This window comes from Tenrec ecaudatus, chromosome 1, assembly GCF_050624435.1.
Source record: "Tenrec ecaudatus isolate mTenEca1 chromosome 1, mTenEca1.hap1, whole genome shotgun sequence".
Lineage (NCBI taxonomy): Eukaryota > Metazoa > Chordata > Mammalia > Afrosoricida > Tenrecidae > Tenrec > Tenrec ecaudatus.
In genome coordinates this window covers 51,127,449-51,148,283 of record NC_134530.1, presented here as the reverse complement: position 1 = coordinate 51,148,283, position 20,835 = coordinate 51,127,449, and the positions used below count along the sequence as shown (strand labels likewise).

The window sequence follows — 20,835 nt, the reverse complement described above, 5'->3', positions numbered from 1 at the left end:
TGTTTTGTCTGTTTGTCGTTTTTCTGTTTCTAGGAGACCCTTCTACAAGTCCATCTTTGGCCCAAACAACACCAAGTAAAGATGCTGACGACCAGTCCAGGAAAAACATGACAGGCAAGAACCGGGGCAAGAGGAGAGCTGGTGCCAGCCCATCACAGGACAGTGAATTAGAAGTATGGGAAGTAACTCATTTGAGTTACCTACTTCTTCCTTTCTTATTTATTAAGTTTGTAAACATTTTATAAGCAGATAAAAGCACAAAGCTAATAGAAATAGTGTGGTTTTGTGTCATGCACTCTCTAATTTCCGGGCAAGAGAAATAGGAAAACAGAAAGAATATGCATCATGTTTAAAAGGCAAGGGGTGTCACAGTGATTTAATGCTATTGTCCATTTTAAAATATCAAAATTAGAAGGTTTGGGATTACTTTAGGCCAAGTTTCTGTGAGACATGCAGCCAGGTCAGGTAGCTTTTTAATAAGATTGACAGCCAAGTTATTCAGTGATGTAAGCATTATAGGAACTTTCTATGGACAGATTAGACTAGAAAGTGATCCACAAATGTTAATATTGGTGGGGTTTTGTGAAATCGGTTGATGGGTGTTGCAGAGACAGAGACATTAAAGCTGTGTTAGGAGCCTCCTTTCCTTTGTTCATGAAGGCTGGAGTTCTCATATGTTTCTTGGGGGAACCTAGGCACGCCTGATCTCTCACGTTTTACTCCCACAGCGGGTTTTCCTATGGGACTTAGACGAGACCATCATCATCTTTCACTCCCTGCTTACTGGATCCTACGCCCAGAAGTACGGAAAGGTAATTTGGGCCTTTCTTTCTTTGTCATAGCTATACATGGACGGGTAACCCTAATAATTTTCTCTGCCACCTTTACTCACTCCTGTCGGCTTTTCACTTTTCATCTAAATTTCACCAGCTGGCTTGTACCAGACAGGCCGTGCGGTCAAGCACACGATTGGTGGTAATGGCAGAGGCGAGACCCAGGACCAGTCCCCAAAACAGAAGCAGTTCAGGAGTGACATTCTGTAAAGATCCGATTTAGCAATGAGGCTCAGAACAGCAGGTAGTCATATATTCCAAGGAATATTGATCTGTTGTCCCTGGTCACTCTTAAGTGCTCAGACCAATCTAAGTATATACAAAATATATTAACATATAGATAATGTATAAAATATATTATGTACTTCCCTTCCTCTTTAAATTAAATATACCAAACAATCTAACTTATTTATAGTACAAATGTGAATTTTAATAGAGTGATTAGCTGTTTTAGGATGCTTAAAACTGCATATTTCTATCCTAAATTACCTGCAGCTTCTGTTTTTTAGTTTCTGTAAATGAAATTTATAAAAATATATCTTCCTTTTCCCTTACTACTCTCAGTTATTTCTTTTTGTCATTAGTATGTTTGTTAGAAGTACTTTCCAAAGGCTGTTAATATCTAGGTTGGCAAGCCCCATAACTTTATGGCTAGTTTTAAAGTATATAAAATAAGACCAGTGGTTCTCAACCTGTGTGGGAGTCCCAGCCCCTTTGGGGGTCAAACGACCCTTTCCCAGGAGTCACCGATTCATAACAATAGCACAATGACAGTTAGGAAGTGGCAATGAAAATCAGTTTATGGTTGGGGGTCACCGCCACATGAGGAGCTGTATGGCGGGGCTGCAGCGTGAGGGAGGTTCAGAGCCACTCATCTAGATGAAGGCCTGATCACAGTGCAGCGATTTCCCTACAAACACTTCGACTCTTCGGCCTTTCTTTGTTTAACTTTCTGATTGCCGATTTGGTCAAACAAAATTTTAGTTGCTATACTCTGTGTGTACACACGTGTGCATGCCTGTACAGAGGATAAAATAGGCGTTACAATAGTATTTTATCAATGAATATAACTTCTTCTGGAACAGGGGCATTTTCAAAAAAACATTGGGCTTTGTATTTTAAGTGAGAGGAAGTCACTAAAGATGTTGCTGGATTGTTTTTCACTGAAGCAATGGACGATTAAAAAATTGTTTTAAACATCTCTTCTTTGTCCCCAATTATTTATGTGATACTGACTCACTGGTTTCTGGAAACTAACACCCTGGAATTTTAACTGCCTGTCATCTTCTCTGAGGCACAATTCTGAGTTCCTATGACTGCGTTAAATTATGCCAGTCAGCGTTTAACTCATTGCCGTGGGCGTGTGCTGCATTGCCCACGACCCGATATACTTTTGAGATACTGAAAAATCAGAACCAGTGCTAATAAGTGCCAGGTCAAACAAGTGGTTTGTTTGTTTGTTTGTTTTTACTGACTTCCAGGACCCAACAGTAGTGATTGGCTCAGGTTTGACAATGGAAGAAATGATTTTTGAAGTGGCAGATACCCATCTGTTTTTCAATGACTTAGAGGTAAGCATTTCAATTCGTTTGTGTTTCCCTGAGATGTTTTGTTCAGTCCTTTTGCGTTTGGCCTGTGCTTATTACATTTTGAAGTAATGTGGTTGACAGGGAAGTTAGAGAGAGAGAAGCCGGCTGGCCAGTGAGGAGCTCCTAGCCTCGCAGGATCAGCACTCTGGGGAAGTCCTGGTTGAGTCACCACATCTTGGCCCTAGCCCGCCAATTTATTTGTGAAAATGGTTATTTTCATTAGCTTATTTGGGAACAATGTAGCTCTGAGGAGATACCAATTAATCTAGCAAAACATTGATCTGTAAACCAATTCATTAATCTATTAAATTACACGTATGCAAGGGATCTTCAAAAAGCGTGTGGAAAAATCTCAATTTTACCTTCTTAAAAGATGGTCTCTGTATTTGGAGAACATGTACCCACATATAGGTTAACCTTGATTTGAGGATCGTTTGACAGTTAAGGGCAAGTAAGTTTGGGATACACTAAGAGCTTGATGGTAACTGTCTTCAGCTATGATAATTAGTTCACTATAGAGCACAAAACTCGGAGTCACAAGACAGAGTCCCAGCTTGGAAAGTTACTTCTCCATGATGGGCCTCAGTTAAGAAGTTACCCTTAACAAGAAACTAGCAATGGCTGTTGTCGCTCAGGAGGGGGTTGAATAGCTGGACCCAGAGGTGAAGGAAGCAGACTTTTCTCTGTGTGTCCTTTTGAATTTGAATTTGAACTTATAGCTAGAACCCAAACAGTCAGCAGCCCAGTGCCTAACCCACACAGCTACCAGAGCTCCTTGTGTATTGAACATAGTGCCTCGTTTTTTTTAAGTGCAAATTTATTTTTAAGTGAACACTTATAATATAAAGCAGCATTTTACAAAATAATCATGTTCTTTTAAAAATATAATGTAGTCCTACTCAACATAAAACCCTCCAACAAGTCAAATTAGTAGACTCTAAGCTCCAGTACTTTATCTAAACTACAATAATACTTTAACTTTCCCTTGACTTCACATGTTCATGTTAGGATATCATAGTTTTTATTCAGCAAACATTTATTGAAACTACTATGTGCCGATAATTATTGCCAAATTGTATTTGTAATGATTTTCTAGACATAGTCCTCACTCAGGACTGAAAGTTCTGTGAAGAATTTGGCCTGAGTGTGTTCCTGCCCCCAGGTCAGTGGTTCTCAACTCTGGGGTGCATAAGAATCACCTGGGATGCTTGTTTCTAAATATGTAAATTCTAGGGTTTCACTACCAGAAATTCTCATTCAAGTAGGTCTGGTGTGAGCCTAAGGATATACTTTTTTTTTTTAAACTGCCCCAGAGGATTCTGATGCAGGTGGACCTCTCTTTGAGAAGCACCGCCCTAAGTGGTGTCAGAAGAGTGAATCTGTCAAGAGTTGGGCCATGGGTCACATTTATGTTTGTCAAATGGGCTTGGTAGGAAAAGCCGTGAATTAGATTCAAAAGACTGTTTCTTTTTTGGTCTCTTTCTACCACTTACCAGCTGTATGCCATGTGATAAGTCACGTCACTCATTGTAGAGCCTGAGGAGACTACCTGGAGTGATCGCTCCTAACTCCTGAGTTAAATTTCTAGGTTTCTGTTACAGTCATGCTCAGTGTAGAAACGGCACTGCACCAGAGTCTGTGCACCAGAGAAAGGGTACCAAGGAGATGGGAGCTGTGGGCACTGCCCTGAGAGGCCTGCAGGTTCAAAGGACTGAGAGTCTAATGTAGAGTGTAAGCACACCTGACAGGGTGAGAACACTTAACATTTCTGTGCTTGAGCTGTTGGAGGTAAGAGCCTGACTGCACGTTGGGATGGTTCAGGAAGATTTCACAAAGAGTGTAGGACCGGAATGAAGTCTTAAAAGAAGTTGGACATCAAGGGGGGTGAGAGTGATCCTCTCTCTACGTGTAAGAGAGCCTATTCATCATCCTGTTACAAGTCATGGTAGTGACAACACCTCTATTCCCTCCACTGAAATAGTATGTTATCTTTGTCTTTCAACAGGAATGTGACCAGGTACATGTGGAAGATGTGGCTTCTGATGACAATGGCCAAGACTTGAGGTGATGTCTTAACAGTAATGCCCCTGTTATCTGCAAGACACACACATGTCTGAGCGCAGAAGAAAGCCAAGATGAATGCAGCCTTTAAAGTGCTCATAATCCATTAGAAGTGACAGAAACAGATATGCCTACTCTGACATGCAGTGTGGGACCCAGGAAGCAGGTGGTAGCACAGAGCAATCCTGAGGGACGGGGGTTGCTCAGCAGGCCTTCTCAGTGGAGGGATACCTGAGCAGGACCTCGAAGGGTAGGCAGTAGTGAGAGAATAAGGAGGGTGGGGGATCCCGAAGTTTTATACTGATTTCTATATACTGTGTACTAGTTTCTCCTTGGCCCCACGACAAAAATAAAGCCAACCTAGTGCCATCAGGTCCATTTTAACTGAATGATGATAAGACTAATGTCTGGGTGTCTAAGAGTATAAATCTTAACTGGAGCAGCTAGCTGCTGCTTCCCCCCAAGGATCAACTGGTAGGTTTAAACCACTGACCTTGCAAACCCGTAAAGAAACAAACCCATCGTGACCCTACATAGGTTTCCTGGGGCTAGACATCTTTGGGGAATATAGAGCCTCATCTTTCTCCTTTGGTGTGGCTGGTGGGTTTGAACCATCAACCGACATCAGCAGTCCAATTTAACAGACAGTCCTACCAGAGCGCCTTGCTTGTCCCACAGGATCACCATGGCTCCTTTATCTATGTACCAGTGATAAAATGCTTAGTCAATAGAAAATGTGTTAGCAGGAGGGAGGGGATAAAAGGAGGAGTCAATACCAAGGGCTTAAGTAGAAAGAAAATGCTTTGAGAATGATGATGGTAACAAATATAAAAATGTGCTTGACACAATGGATGGAGGGATGTATAGATTGTGATGAGATGTATGAGTCCCCAATGAAATGATTTTTTAAAAAAAGTGTTTCCAGATAGGCTATTTCAGTACAAATAGCATAAGAGTTTCATGTCAGGTATTTCTAAAGTTTACCCTTTTCTTTTTTTTTTTTTTAATTTTAACAATTTATTGGGGCTCATACAATTCTTTTCACAGTTCATACATATACATGCATCAATTGTATAAAGCACATCTGTACAGTCTTTTCCCTAATCATTTTTTTCTCTTTTCTTCTTTTACATTTTATTAGGGACTCATACAACTCTTACCACAATCCATACATATACATACATCAATTGTATAAAGCACATCCATACATTCCCTGCCCCAATCATTCTCAAGGCATTTGCTCTCCACTTAAGCCCCTTGCATCAGGTCCTCTTTTTTTTCCCCTCCTCCCTCCCCCTTCCCCCCTCCCTCATATGCCCTTGGTCATTTATACATCGTTGTTTTGAAGTTTACCCTTTTCCATAAGTAAAAAATTCATCCTTTTGTTTATCCACAAATTTTCCTGCTACTGTTCTAAGCCCTCTATCATTTAAAACACTCTGAGTTTATTGCCTCTAGGTTAAAAAGTTTCTGTTGGCTTTAAGTTTCCTGTGTGGGTCTTATGAAAACCTGTTAATCCATCATTTTTTTGCACATGTATCTCATTCATGAAAATAACACATAGTAGGCTCACTAATGTATGTATAGTGACCGCTGTGTGCCTAAAACCATGGTGGTGCTTTTAAGTGCTGCATCCGTGAATTTTTAAATCCAGAGCAGGACTGTACATGTCACCTTCAAACAAGCCTGATTATTTAGTCACGTCCTTGGGCAGTACAGTTAGTGTACTTGGTTGGCTGCTAATCAAAAGGATAGAGGTTCGAGTACCGTCAGAGGTACTTCCAAAATAAAATACTAGTGAACACTTTTCAGAAAACCATTAGAAACCTTATGCTCTTTAGTAATTGTAAAAATCTTAGCTGTAAGGTTGGCAGTTCAAATCTACCGGCCACTCCTCGGGGAAAGGATGAGGCTGTTTGTTCCTTTAAGACTTATAGGTGCAGAAACCAGAAAGATCAGTTCTGCTGTGTCCTCTAGGGTCATTCTGAGTTGGAGTCAGGGGCCTGGTACTGGATTTGTTTTGTGATTTGGAGCACAGTGCCGCTGTAGCACACATGGGGGCGCACACATCCACTCTACTCAGCAGCAGCTGAGGAGGCAGCGGGCTCTCTTTGAGGAGCAGCTGCAGTAGTGCATCTTCAGAGACTTCTTTTTTTAATCATTTTATTGGTGCTTGTACATCCCTTACACAATACATACATACACACATTGTGTCCAACACATTTGTACATTTGTTGTCATCATTCTCAAAACATTTGCTTTCTAATTGAGCCCCTGGTATCAGCTCCTCATTTTTCTTCCCCCTCCCCCTCCCTTATGAACCCTTGATAATTTATTAAAAAAATTTTTTCATGTCTTACACTGTCCAACGTCTCTCTTTACCCACTTTTCTGTTGTCTGTCCCCCAGACTTCTGTTTGTTGATCTTGTATCCTGCCACTCTGCCATATTCCTCTATTGCTTCCAGTATTCCCCTTGTGGAGCTTTCTGGATTTTCCATATATAAAATCATATTATCTGCGAATAGTGATAGTTTCCCTGGTTTTGGTATCAGAGTTATACTAACTTCATAGAAAAAGTTTGGGAGTTTACCATCTTTTTCTGTGTTCTGGAAGAGTTTGTGTAGGATTGGTGTCAGTACTTCCCTGACTGCTTGGTAGAATTCTCCTGTGAAGCTATCTGGTCCAGGGAATTTCTTTTTTGGTAATCCTTTGATGACCTGTGTATTTCTTCTATTGCTATGGGTCTGTTGAGATTGTTGATGTCCATTGGGAATTGTCTAGGGAGGGATTGTTTTTTTCAAGAATTTGTCCACGTCTTCCAAGTTGTTGAATTCATTGGAGTAGAGTCCTTCATAGTACTGTGTAATTATCCTTTTGACTTCATTAGGGTCTGTTGTAATGTCCCCTGCTTCATCCCTCATTCCTGCTATTGAAATGTGTTCCTTCCTTTCTTTGGTTAGGTTTGCTAGTCTACCGATTCTGTTTATCCAGCAGCTTTTCCATTGTTTTCTTATCTTCCCTCTCCTGAGTCTCAACCCTGATTTTTATTATTTTCTTTTGATATTAGTAGGATTGTCCTGTTGACGATGTTCTACTTGCTGTAAATTTTGTGCCAACATATCAATCATGAGTCTGTCTTCCACTTTCATGTGTGCATGTATTGTTGTGAAACTTCAACTGATAACTGCCCTTTGCTGTGTCCCATACGTTTTGGTACGTCGTGTGCTCATTCTCGTTGGTTTCTAGAAATTTCCTGATTTCATCTCCGCTCTGTGCCAGTACGCACTCCTTTTGCAGTAGAGAGTTACTCATCCTCCTATTGTTTGCTCTTGTTTTCTTTGTCTACCTTTTGTTGATTTCCAGCCTTATGGCACAGTGATGATATCAGTGTGCTTAAATTTATACAGATTCACCTTATGCCCAGCATGTGGTCTCTCTTCGAATATGTGCCATGAGGGCTTGAATAGAATGTGAATTTTTATGTATTTGGGTGAAGAGCTCTTCAGAGACTTCTTAGTAAAAGCCTGGCCTAAGGTAGTTTATCATCAGCTCCACCCAGGGTGTGTTTCTCTGCTATTTCAGGTTGACTTCAAATATCTTATCTCGTGGAAGTTTTATTTTTCTCAGTTTAGAATTTCATACTTTACTCATTGAACACTATTTTGACTTTACAGAATCAAGATATCTTTAATTCTGTTTTCTTTATTAGCATTTAATGTTTAATAAACCTCTTTGTAGCATCAAGCCACCAGGATATATATCATTTTCCTCCCCAAACACCCTTGATTTTCTCTCAGCGCTGCTGAAAAACGTGGCCTTCACGATGACAGGCTGCTTTGGGAGCTTGTTCTTCTCGATCGCACCACATCAGTGTTGGGAGCAACTCGGGTCCTCATGACAGCATCTACCTGTGTCTGCTCACTGACCAGGTGCGATGGTTTATTGAGGTTGACAGTTGGGCAGACACTCTGGTTCCTCTTCAAGTGCTATTGTCTCATTCCAACCTTCCCAAAGAAACCTGACTAATACTTGTCCAAGTTGCCCCAGCGGTGAGGCATGTCATTGGTAGTACCCCTGCTTCCTTCCTGGGTGTTCCAGAGCTTGCCCACTTGGCCTCTTAAGTTTCCTGGTCTTCCTCAGTCTGGATTACGTGTCAGTGGCCAAGACGAAAGACAGCTGTTCCCCATTTTGAAATCCTTACTGAAGAACTATTAATTCCCCCTGTCTGTGTGAATGTACAAGCATTAGTTACCTATTAATTTATGACAAATCACTCGAAACCTAGTAAATGAAAACGGTGAACATTTATTGTCTCGTCCTAAGCACGGTATGGGACATGGAGACCAGCTTCACTGGGTAGTTCAGAAGCAGGGTCTCTGAGGTTGTAATCAGTGTGACACCTCTGCTGGAGCTGGAGGGCCTGCTGGTACTGTGAGGGCAATCGGTCTCGGGTTCTCTCTGCGTGAGGCTCTTCATGGGACAGCATGAGTGATCTCACAGAATGGATTCTTCCAGAGTAAGTGCCAAACGGGTGAAAGCAAGGGATGCTTCGTCTCTAAAATCTTAGCATCATTTCCACGGCATTGTGTCACTCCACACGCAAGAGGAGCATTAGGTGCACGGGGTTCCGCAGCGGCCCCTGGGCTTAGGATTACTAAAGAAAAACATCCCCAGGGTCTTCATAGGGTTGACATTTGGGGTTATTTCCTCCATCTTTTATACTTTTCCTTTTACTGTTTGCTTTCACTGCCATTCATTTTTGTTCAGGGTTCTCAAAGGAATGCTGGTGCTCGCATGGTTCTTTCTGCCCTTTTTCTCTAACAGAGGCACTACGAAGCATTAGCTGAGGGCTAATGGAAGCTGGACTCTGGCACGCAGAGATAAGGGTGAAGATTTCCAAAGCCGTTAGCCAGGATGGCGTAGAATCTCGGTGGCATTCAGCCAAAAATCCCGTCCAGGAGAGGCTTTCATTTTGCCATCCTTCCTTTCTCTCTGCAGCAACTACAGTTTCTCAACAGATGGGTTCAGTGGCTCGGGAGGCAGTGGCAGCCATGGCTCCTCCGTGGGTGTCCAGGGCGGTGTGGACTGGATGAGGAAACTGGCTTTCCGCTACCGAAAAGTGAGAGAAATCTATGACAAGCATAAAAGCAACGTGGGTGGTAAGTTCGCAGACAAACAGTCTAATTGTGTTTGTGATTTCCTGTTTTCTTTTTCAAGGATTCCTTAGATCCACCTGGCAACTGATTTTAAGTTTTTGTCAAAGTAACATTTAAACTGTTTATAAATAGGTTTAAGTCAAAGTCTTTGGGAGAGGAGTCCTGAGTGTTGTAGGTGGTGATACGAATCCGCTCAGAGTTCACGAGGAAGAGAGACCGGTGATATATTGTAATACTGTGGTATCACAGGTTGTTCTGGGATTTGAAGAACCTTAAAATTTATTTCTGCCCCAAAATACCACACATGTCTGATGTCCCTTTGCCTAATATTATTTAGAATTAATTACTTAGATTATGAAAATTAAAAAAGGCCTTTGGGATCAGATCTAAACCCCCCATTTTTAATAGGAATAATAACAAATGTGGGAGTTACGGGTCACCTTACTGTTGTCACGTAGCACATAATGACCACACCACAGCCGTGTGGAGCCCAAAGTAGAACAGGCCTTTGAAGAATGGTTTTGTTCATTCCGTTCCAGCCCTCGTGAACCAGATAAAACTCATAAGCTCCAAGGATTTCAGACCCTGATTCCCCCTTTTTATCGATCTTCTCACAATTCAGAGCTGTTCCCTGTTATGTTTTCCCCTCCATGCCTCTACCGTTCCTCTTTCACAGACAAGCGTCTTTCTTCTGTTAGTTCTCTGGTCCTTTCTCGAGGTGGTTCCTAGGCATGGCCTCCTGAAGAAAGTGATGTGTAGCACTCAATGAAATCCCCTTAGCTCACTCTGAGGAGCAGATTAAAAGTAATCTCCACTTGTATGTTTTGCAAGATGTGGATTCACGAAAATACCACATCATGTACTACTTACCTGTACTGTCTTATTTTGTTTCGCTTTATCAGAAATATTAAATTAACCTAATTCTAGGCTTGCCTTGCAAACCCATCAATCTGAGAACAAATCATACTCCTAGATGTACTCACAGAAACGCCTTTGGCTTTTAAAATACATGGTCTCTCTTTTTACCTTCACTATGGAAAATTGAGTCAGATGTATTGTCTGAGTATTATAAGCCCAGTGTCTTTTATCAGATTGTTTTGCTCATGTCCAATTGTTTGGTCTCATCCCATGTTTAGTCTGCTAAAGTCTTTCCAAAATACATAACAAGTAAATGACATTCAGAGAATTGGTCTCTCAGCTCAGAATGGCAGCTGGCTACGATGGGAGTTAGTGCCTGGCACTAGAAATGCTGCCTGGTCGAAAGCCACCACCTTTCAGTGCAGTCTTAGGCAGGTTCCATTCCATCCCTAGGCTTTGGTGTTGTAAGAAAGAAAGACATTAAAACAGCTCTGGTGACATTGTTGGGTGAGCATTGGACTCAACCTCAAGGTCAGCAGTTTAAACCTGCCAGCTGCTCGGAGGGTTTCTCTGGAAAAAATAGACTAACTCAGTAATTCAGCAACTCACACCATTTCTAGATTGAATTTATGAATTGCTTCTTCAGTGTCAGCAAGGATATGTTGACAAAGTAATAAATGTGTCTGCTTTTATTCCCAAAGGCCTCCTCAGCCCACAAAGAAAGGAAGCATTGCAGAGACTAAGAGCAGAAATTGAAGTCTTAACTGATTCCTGGTTAGGAACGGCCTTAAAATCTTTACTTCTCATCCAGTCCAGGTATGATGTGGTACTTTTCGATCTCATCCTCTCCAGGACACACTCTTTCGTACCCCAGCACGTGCAGCCACGTGCAGTCAGGTGACTAAACGGGGAGTTGTAAAAGGCCTCTGTGCGTGCAGCGACCGACAATCCATTCAAAAGCAAACAGAATAAATCGGAGTCCTTTCTGGCAGCGCTTGCCATGTTGCAAATGTCTCGGGCGAAATAGGTTGCAAGGGGAAGGTTTAAGAAACCTTGGGTTAAGTGATTGCGTTTGTCTGGGTGGACTAGAGAAACAAATCCATAGACACTCAGATGTGCATGAGAGAGAACTTTATCTACGAGAGCAGATGAATAGTGAGAAAACCGCCCAGTCCAGATCAAGTCCTTAAGTCTGATATTAGCCCCTATGTCTGAGTCCTCTTCAGACTCACGAAACACATTCAATGACACCAAATACAGGAAGATCACAGGCCAATGGATGGGAAGTCTTATGGATCCAGTGGCGGTGTAAGCATCTCAGCACTAGCAGGGGTCTCTGTGTAGCTTCTCCAGCTCCAGAGATCTGGTTCCATCAGCCTCTCTCCATGTGTCTTCTCCACAGGGATGTCTAGCAGGGAGTGAGCCTTGTCAGTAGAGAGTCTCCAGGGAAGTGAGCAGAGAGAGAGTCTCCCGCCTCCAACAAGGAGGAATACAGGAGTTCCCAGAATGCCAGGAGAAGGCCATGCCCACACAGAGGCCTCATTGGCTATGACCTGATTGACAGCCCAGATACCACCCCTTCACTCTGAATCTTCAAATTGACACCAGACTATGTAACTACCACAGTGATGCAGAACTGTATTTAGGTTGATAGAGGCAAAGTTATTTTATACTTAGAGCGCATATTAAAGTTTTAACAATTATATTTGTGAGACTCCTCCTGTCATCTTACTTTTTGCCTTTAGGATAGCACTAATGATACCCTTAGTTTTGTTTCGTTGTTGTTGTTATTTTATTGCGTGGTATCCCACAATCTATGTCACCGAACACATGGAGGAGGCATATCACAAATGTACCAAGCACAGGAAGCTCCACGAAGTGTTCCAAAGCAACTTAAGGATGCACAAGTCAAAAGAAAGATGGTCCCACTGTAAGCAGATGAGGAAATTTCAGCTTAACATGTAGATTGAGAAAACAGTCATAGCTACAGCAACCCCTGCCAGCCTCTCTGTCAGTGTGGTGATTGCAAGTGCACAGCCTACTAGAACAAATGACAGTACCGGCAGGAAGCGGTGGCTGTCCAGCAGAGTTAAAGGCTGAATGCAGTGAATGTGTGTTGTCACTGGGTAAGGAGCAGAGAAGCTTCACACCTCACTTGCAGGTTGAAGTAGACTCTTGAAATAGCACAACTACGGAAAGCTCTCTGCTTGCTTGTTTCTCTGTAAGACACATCAGTAGCACAGGTGAGCAGTGTTGACCGGAAGGCCTAGTGAGCTAGAATGATCAAATAAGACCAAGACTATGAGGGATGCAAAAGAATTTAATGTTTGCTTTTAAATAAAGAATGCAAACGAATTTGAATTATTTAGAACAGTAATTTTGAATGTTTTTACTGAACAAATGCTATGCCTTTTAAGGTTAATTTTTAATAGTTTTCTCCTAGAGAACTGGCCTTTGTGAATTTTTTGCTATCAGGTTAAGTTTTACCTTATTAAAACTTCTTTCTTTTCCTCTTCCAGAAAAAATTGTGTAAATGTTCTGATCACTACCACCCAGCTGGTTCCAGCTCTCGCCAAAGTTCTTTTATATGGACTAGGAGAAATATTTCCTATTGAAAATATCTATAGTGCTACCAAAATTGGTATGATTTATTTTTCTCTTTCTTGTCAATGCCCTTAAAATAATACTACTTATGATGCCATTTTTTTAACTTGTTACTAGAGTATATTTATACAACACCATTTGCTAGGTCACATTTTCAGGTGTGCAGTTTTGTGGTAACAATTATAGTGATCATGTTTTGTGATGCGTTTATTACTTGTTGGAGCTGCTCGTGTATGTTACATACATGTATTAAAACAGCACAAGGGCCATATATGACCTTCTCTGGCTACACAACAGAGGAGAAGAATCCAACACCACCCAATTGCCCTAAAACAGAGATGAAAAAAGGTAAAAAAAAAGGCAGAGGTCAGATATGCTCCCACCCTCCATTTTTCTTTCCCCTATTCTTACACCAACCATTCATCCCACAAGACTCCACTTTTCTGCTGGGCTCCATCCTCCATTGCAGCTGCCAAACAGAACTCACTGACAGTAGGGGAGTTAGCATGTTACTGCAAGCTGGGCTCAAACCATTAAGGTTCCAGTCACTGGCCCACAGCACCATCTCTCCTCAGCCAGCAACTAACTCTCTTAGTCCTGTCAGTCACGTGGTCCCTTGGCCTCTGCTTCCATGGGCCAAGACGCCAGCCTGCAACTCTGTCTCACAGACTCATAGTGTCGGTGCTGGGCCTATTTTCTTTCACATGGTCCGGATGTGGTATTCTCTGGTGCCTCTGGTCTTGGCCACCCCAGGAGCAGAGATCTAGAAGGTGCTCCACTGGTAGCGCTTATTCCTTGATGGCCTAAGATCTCCTCCTGTTTCTGAGATCACTGTTTTTAATGGAGGCATGATCTTGTCTTTCAGCAGACCACACCCCCACCTTTAGTAAAGTGGAGGCTCCATCTCCCCACCTTAATCCTGTTGATTAGAGGACAGAGTGCTCCCTCCAAATGCAATTGTAACCATAGGCATTAGGCTAGAACTGTTCATACATCTCGATGTAATACCCATGACCCTCACAAAGTCTCTGACACTCCTGAGTAGGCAGTTGAAATTTAACAGTTACTTAGCTTGTTAACAACAGCTAATAAATAACTTAAACTGGATTCAAATCCAAGTCCATTGAATTTAAAACCTACGCTCTTTTATAGTATTTGGAAGGACATAAGAATTTAGAAACCCATTTTTGCTTCATTTTAAGTTTCTTTGCACAGAAAGAGTATTGCATAGTAGTATGATGGAAAGGGCACTAGATTGAAAACTGAAAGGACCGGGCTTTACATCCTGACATCCCAGTTTACTAGCACTTAACTTGGGCCCCTGAACTTCACTGTCTCGTGTAAAATGAGAATCCATCAGGTAGCTTGTGCAAACCAAGTAACACTGTGTAGTGAATGCACTTTGTACCAAGTATATGAAATGATACTCGGTAAGTATCTGCTTAATTAACTAATGGGCACCTTAGAGTGTGGGTACTTGGAAGTCATTAACCACTTGTTCAGCCGAGGAGCCAGCAGCATGTCTGACACCAATCCCTGTGTGCTGGGAAACGAGTGATGACAAACAGGCCGCCCTCTAAATCCTTCAGCTTGCGCCTCCATTGTACCACGAGAGCATTCTGGACCTTGACAACTCCCCGTGGGTGTGTACTTTTTAGTCTATACCTGGTGATCAGTTTTCTCCAGTAAAAGAAAAATATATTTAGCAAATGAAGGAAGAGAAACAGCAAAGTATAGAGTCATGAACTTCGTGACATCTCTTTAAATATGCCCAACCACATACACAGCCATCGTCCTGCGAGGGTACAATAGAGCCCAAATATCCTGATGAGAGGATACTGGGTACAGAACTTGGCCTCTTCCTGCACCGTGCGTATGTCTCATGGCTTGCATGCAAAGCAGTTGTGCTGCCAGATGTATAAATGTATAGGGTATCGGTAACTTGTGATAAAGCCTGTGTCACTGGTGTGTGTGTGTGTGTGTGTGTGTGTGTGTGTGCTGTTCTTTCCATCTGCAGTGTTTGCTGTGTCACCGTACATGCTTCAGCTTGGAAGCAGCAATATCCAGTCTCTTACTTCATGCATCTCTTGAGTGTTGTAGAATCATCTATTTAATTTTTTAAAAATATTGTCATGAAGTACATCATGGCTTCAAAATGCAACAAGACCTGAGCTAGTGATGGCATCCACAAAAGGCAAAAAACGAAGGACCAATGTGGTAGCACAGTAAATGATCACTAAACAAGCAAGTTCACCGCCATCAAGTCCACTTTCTCACTCCTAGCACCCTGTGCCACAAAGAAGAACTGCCCCTGGGGGTTTTCAAGGCTGTATACCTTTTTAAAAAATGCTTATTGTAAGCTCTACCCTGTCCGGTCTGTCCCCCTGAGTCGGCATCGACTCAGTGGCAGTGAGAGAGAAAGGGTATCTGGTTACAGCTGTTCCTAAGTCGGGTCCTGTTCTTACGAAGTCTTGCCAGCGCATAGCTGTGGCCGTTCATTTGCGTAGCTGCTTCAGCACTGCAGTAATGTTCATTCCTTGTAGCAGAGCACATAAGGCCCAACAAGCCTAAAGTACTTACTGCTGGCCCTTGACAGAAAAGAGTCAGCTTCTGCCCGTGAGTAGTTTCCATGTGGACAAAGAGACATATTTAAGTAGTTTTTAGCCCAATTTGTTAATAATAGCAAACAATTTAAATAACCTGCATTTAACCATAAACAGAAAATGGAGAAATGCATATATTTGAACAATGGCCTAGTACAGGGACTTCATGGAAATTGGAATTAAATGATAATGGAATTGTTCCACGAGGACTTTGAAGCTCCCTTATTTACTAAAAAAGTGAAAGAACTAAAACTGCATATATTGTATAAGAATTACTATGAAAAGCAAAGTTGAAAATGCAAAGCAAGTTTCAGCTGCCTAATTATTTTGTATAGTATTTATACAAACGTTGAGAAATTCACACCAATACCACATATAGTTTATGGAGAAAAAGGAAGCAAGAAGAATGACAGTAGGTAGGGGTATCAGTAATATTCTTTCAGCCTGAAGTACCCATAAAAGGTTATAAGATTTTGTAACGCTAGGTGGTTATGCAGGCATTTGTGTAGTCATTGATAAGGAATTTAGGAGGAGGGGGTATCTGAAAGCCTTGTGCGTCCACACCTGAAAGCTGAGTTTCCTGTCCTGTTTGTTCTGTTAGGTGTCGGCTCTCGGTGGGTGTTTTGGCTCATGGGAATGATGCTGTCCCCTCCAACAAGAAAGGTGCTGTGTGGTGCTTGCCTTCTGTCTGAGTTCATCCACAGCGTACTTCCGAAGCTGCAGGGGTGCCTGGTGCCATGGCAACCACAGTCCGATACTGTAAAATGTAAACTAGAAAAGGAAAGCTCTTCCAGTTCCTTGGAAATGACTCTCAAAAGTATGGCCCTCTCAATAACCATTCGGTGGTCTTGGACATTGAGCTCTCAGAATCGCTTCTGAGAACGTCAGAAGCGGTCTTCATTGGGGAAGTCCAGGGAACCATTTTCTCTAAGGCTGGGCTGGTCTCGCACTTCACCGCCTTTAAATGCTTGACGTTTGGTAAGCGGACTATATTCATTGACCTCATTTCCCTCCACGGGAAAGCTCATCTCCAGGCTAGTTTTGAGAAATGTGTCAATAAGGATGTGTGTTTACCAACTATACTAGAGTCATGTTTTCTTTCAGCTTCTTGTTGACTCTGGCTGTTTATAACTGTCTTAGTCTCGTAACCATTCAGTCCCTCGCCCTCTCAGTCTGAGACATGCCCAGCCTTAGGGGAAAAGCCGAAACTCTGACTTGGTTTCTTTCTGTAGACTGGTCATAAGTTAGACTGTGGGTCTGGCAGAGGTTGGCAGATGTTAGGATGGAATCAGAGCATCAGAAGAGCTTGATATTAGTTGAATTCTTTAATGTTTTAGACTGAATTGGGGCCAAGGACATGGACTACAATTCCCTAAATAATTTATGAGATTAGTATACAGCAAACACTGATTACGCATCTGTTGAGACTGTAAGACATAATCCTACTAATAGACAATGTTAGCTCTGTCAGACAAGCAGTGGATGGTACATTGAGGGGATTGAAATGGATAAGTTGGAGCAAAACGTGTATTAATTGTTGAATGTAAACCCCAAACCTGCCCTGTACACCTATAAATCACCAAAAAGGAAAGAAATATATAGACTCAGATGGAGGCCATATTCAGAAATAGCTTTACATTTTGTCTAATGAATATGATTTGCTTGCCCCTTTCCCCAAAGAAATATGGGAGGAAGGGGCCAAAGTCATCCTAAGCCAAGCCTTGTATTAGAACGGGCGGACTGAAGACCAGAGAGCACTGGCGTCTGACTGAGGTGACTGGTGCTCCTGGTTTAAAGTGCCCAATGGGCCACAGCTGTCAAAGGCTTGCTTTGCTCAGATAGTCAATCTTATGGGTATGATTTTGTCAGTTCTTGTCATTTGCATTGCAGTCATCTTAAATTTGTGAGTTTTTATATTTATCATCACATCTTCCAGCAGACGCACTTGCGTATCTAGAGGAAGAGGCGCCTTTTCCGTATTCACACAGGCGCCCTGGCATTGAGCCACTGGGTCTGGCAAGAAGCAAGTGCAGAGCGTGAGATGAAGAAGGAGCATATTTAGGACCGGATTCCCTGGCAGGGAGTTCAGGAGAAGAGATAGTGAAGAAAGAGCAAAGGAAACCACTTCCTTTTTACTGATGCCAATAGTCTTGCCTGTACTCTGAATATCAGCCAAAGCACCTAATGTTACCACCAAAGCTGCGTTTAAAACTTGGCTTATACACGAGTACACACAGTAATATCTCACCTGCAGTTAGAAAGTACAGTAGTGGGGAATTTTCAGTTGTGACAGATGAGCCTGCCACATGGGTCATTGTTTGGCTTTCCCCCACTGGATGACGCAAGGCCCAGCCCTAGGGCTGCTGCTGGCACATGAAGTGGAGAAAGATGGCTGTCCTCCTGGTCGTTACTACGGACACGCTTCTGTGCTGAGGTTTTCGTTTCCCTTCCTCCCCAAACAGATCCCCTCAGAAACCCCGGCATTGGGGCACAAGGGCCAGCGCCTCGACGAGTCAGGAGCGCCAACTCCCAAGTTCTAGCTCAGCTATCAGCTTATTTGTGATCTAGCCTAAATCACTCAACTTCTGAGTTCTGTTGTTTGCAGTAAAGCAGAATGCTGCCCATCTCGATGGGTTATTTTAAGAATTAAACGAAAGAGTAAGTTTGTAAGCAGTAGACGCGCAAGTGGTGTAGAAGAGTATTTGAAGCTCTCACTGCTTGGGTCCGTAGCTCCCTGTCTATAGAAGTCCCCTCACACAAAGGTCTTGGGGACATCACCTGAGGGTGAAAACAAGAACTCAGTGCAATCTGTGCCTAGAAAGCCAATGGGAGTTGTACTTATTTTCGCTTTAATGCAACGGTTTTGTACTAGGGCATGGCCTTCTGGGATCTGTAGCTCCCACCCCACTTTGCACCTAGGAAACCACATGGGCTGCTGCATGGCTGGTCTGAGTCCGTGCGGTGAGCCTCCTTCCCACTGGCATTGCTCGTCTTCATAGGAGATGTCTCTTCTCATCAGGTAAAGAGAGCTGCTTCGAGAGAATTGTGTCAAGATTCGGGAAGAAAGTCACATACGTCGTGATTGGAGATGGACGAGATGAAGAAATTGCAGCCAAACAGGTAACTATGGTAAACAAGTGTGTGGAGGGGCGGGTACACTGAGCATGCAGAAAACCACTTTTAATTCAGACGTTGTCAGCCTGCAGTTGCAGTGTGTTCGGCTTCTCTTCCCGTCTCAAGAAGGAGAACAGGCTCCCATCTCCCCAGATGGCGTCTGCCCTCCAAGTTGTTAGAGCTCTCCTTTGCTGCTGCCACTCAAACATTTTTAAATCTTTGAGCCCTGCGACAGGGACTGCCATCATTAAAGCTGGCATGGGCCCTCCCTTCCGTGGGCGTCTTCCAGAGCAGTGCCCTTTTCAATGCAGAGCATTTGCAAAATGGGAAGTCCTTCTGATTTTTCCAGGCTTCAGGTTCTTACAACAATAAAAGTCAACAGGTGTTGTCTCTGTAGAGAAAGTCCTTTTTTCCGCCTCAGCCATTTTCTCGGCTGTGTGTCTTTGAACAGCTTCTGTTTGCGTTGCTCCTCTGGTTAAGTGGGTCTGCAGACGTTCTTGGCCTCCCTGCCTCAGTGGCTTCTGGGTTTGACCCTAGTAACTGTTCCTTACATTTGGAGGCAGTGGGTTACTTGCACAAACCAGCTGTGTCCTGGTTTTCTTCCTTCGGTAACTTAGAAACCTTTAGCTACTGAAACTGGTAACCACGTGGCCTTTCATTTTAATTTGCCACTTTATGTAACAGTTCCAGGACCTTCATTGTTAGGTTTGGTTTGGTTTTTCTTTCTGATATTATTCCTGGAGCTTTGATTGTAAAGTACTGCTTTGAAAAATCTGATTGGCCTCTTGGAGGAAGGCATTCGTGGGTAGAGGCATCAGTGCATCTCAGCCCGGGAAAGAAGAAAGCAGGGAAGAACAGGCTCCTGTCGGTTGCAGAGTCTGTGTCTCTGGTCTGGGTTGTCATCATCTCCCAGCAGAACATGCCCCTTGGGAAAATGCTCTGCGGCTGCTTTCAGTTCCGCCTCCACCCTGTGAGGGGTTTTTGTCTATAACCCCGGACAGAAGCCTGGCTAGTCTTTGTTGGGGACACTGCTGTCCAGCTAACCTGTTCAGGGTGTGAGGGCACCCTTCCTTCCATTAACCTGAACTACTCTCTCAAACTTTGACAAGCTGGGACTAGCCTGACCCTCCTACGGAACACATAACAGATGTGCTTCCGTATGGTAATCGTCTGTTATATATGATGTGTCAAGAGCTGGCTTGAAAAGCTCACGGAACTACATGCCAAAAGAACTGTGTTCTAGGGCCTCAGTATTCTGAGTAACGGGACCAGCGTGAACAAGACGATTCATAGAGCTGATCCGCTTCAGAGAACCTGGCTCCTAACCAACCCTTAGGTTTATCAAAGCCCTTTCTGAAATGGTGGCTTCCAGAATGACACTCTGTATTCTGAGTGTGAGTCTGACCGCAGTCATTGGTTCTCCCGTCTGTGTGTTTTTCCATCTCAGCCATGGACGAGATGCCTTGTGACTCTGAGACGTGTAGGAAATGAGCAACTGTCAGAAAGTGCGCGTGTTGTTGTTAGGTGCCGTCGGCCAGTGCTGACTCAGCAACCCTGTGCACACCCAACCAGTCACCACCCGACCCTGTGTCGGCCTCCCAGCTCTTAGGTTTGAGCTCGCTGCTGCAGCCGCTGTTGAGGGCCTTCTTCACGTTAGCAAGCACGGTGTCCTTCTCCGGGGACTGGGCTCTCCTGACAACATCCTGGCCTCAGCATTCTGGCTGTACTTGTCCCAAGGCGGACCTGTTGGTTCCCTTGGCAGCACGGCACTGGGAGTGTTCTTCACCGTCACGCAAATGCAGGCAGTCTTCCATCCGCCTCACTCAGGGTCCAGCTTTCACACGGACATAAGATGACTGGAAACACCTGGCGTGAGTCAGGCCCACCTGAGTCCTCAAAGTAACATCTTTGCTGCCCAACACTTTAAAGATTCATCCATGTTATGGGTCATTTGATCTCTTAACTGCCGCTTCCATGAGCTACTTAACTGTGGATCCAAGCAAGACAAAACCCTGA

General features: G+C 43.2%; 1 protein-coding gene across 4 annotated transcripts in view; it reads left to right on the top strand.

Moving 5' to 3' along the window:
• The window catches only part of EYA3 (EYA transcriptional coactivator and phosphatase 3), a 92,863-nt gene that overhangs the window by 71,253 nt on the left and 775 nt on the right, over positions 1 to 20,835 (top strand). For all 4 annotated transcript variants that reach the window (XM_075553073.1, XM_075553060.1, XM_075553067.1 and 1 more), the window contains 8 exons: positions 34 to 173; positions 729 to 812; positions 2,315 to 2,404; positions 4,428 to 4,486; positions 9,483 to 9,643; positions 11,200 to 11,314; positions 13,018 to 13,139; positions 18,725 to 18,825. In XM_075553073.1, coding sequence (XP_075409188.1) covers positions 34 to 173; positions 729 to 812; positions 2,315 to 2,404; positions 4,428 to 4,486; positions 9,483 to 9,643; positions 11,200 to 11,314; positions 13,018 to 13,139; positions 18,725 to 18,825 — 872 coding nt within the window. The remainder of the gene's footprint in view (positions 1 to 33; positions 174 to 728; positions 813 to 2,314; positions 2,405 to 4,427; positions 4,487 to 9,482; positions 9,644 to 11,199; positions 11,315 to 13,017; positions 13,140 to 18,724; positions 18,826 to 20,835) is intronic.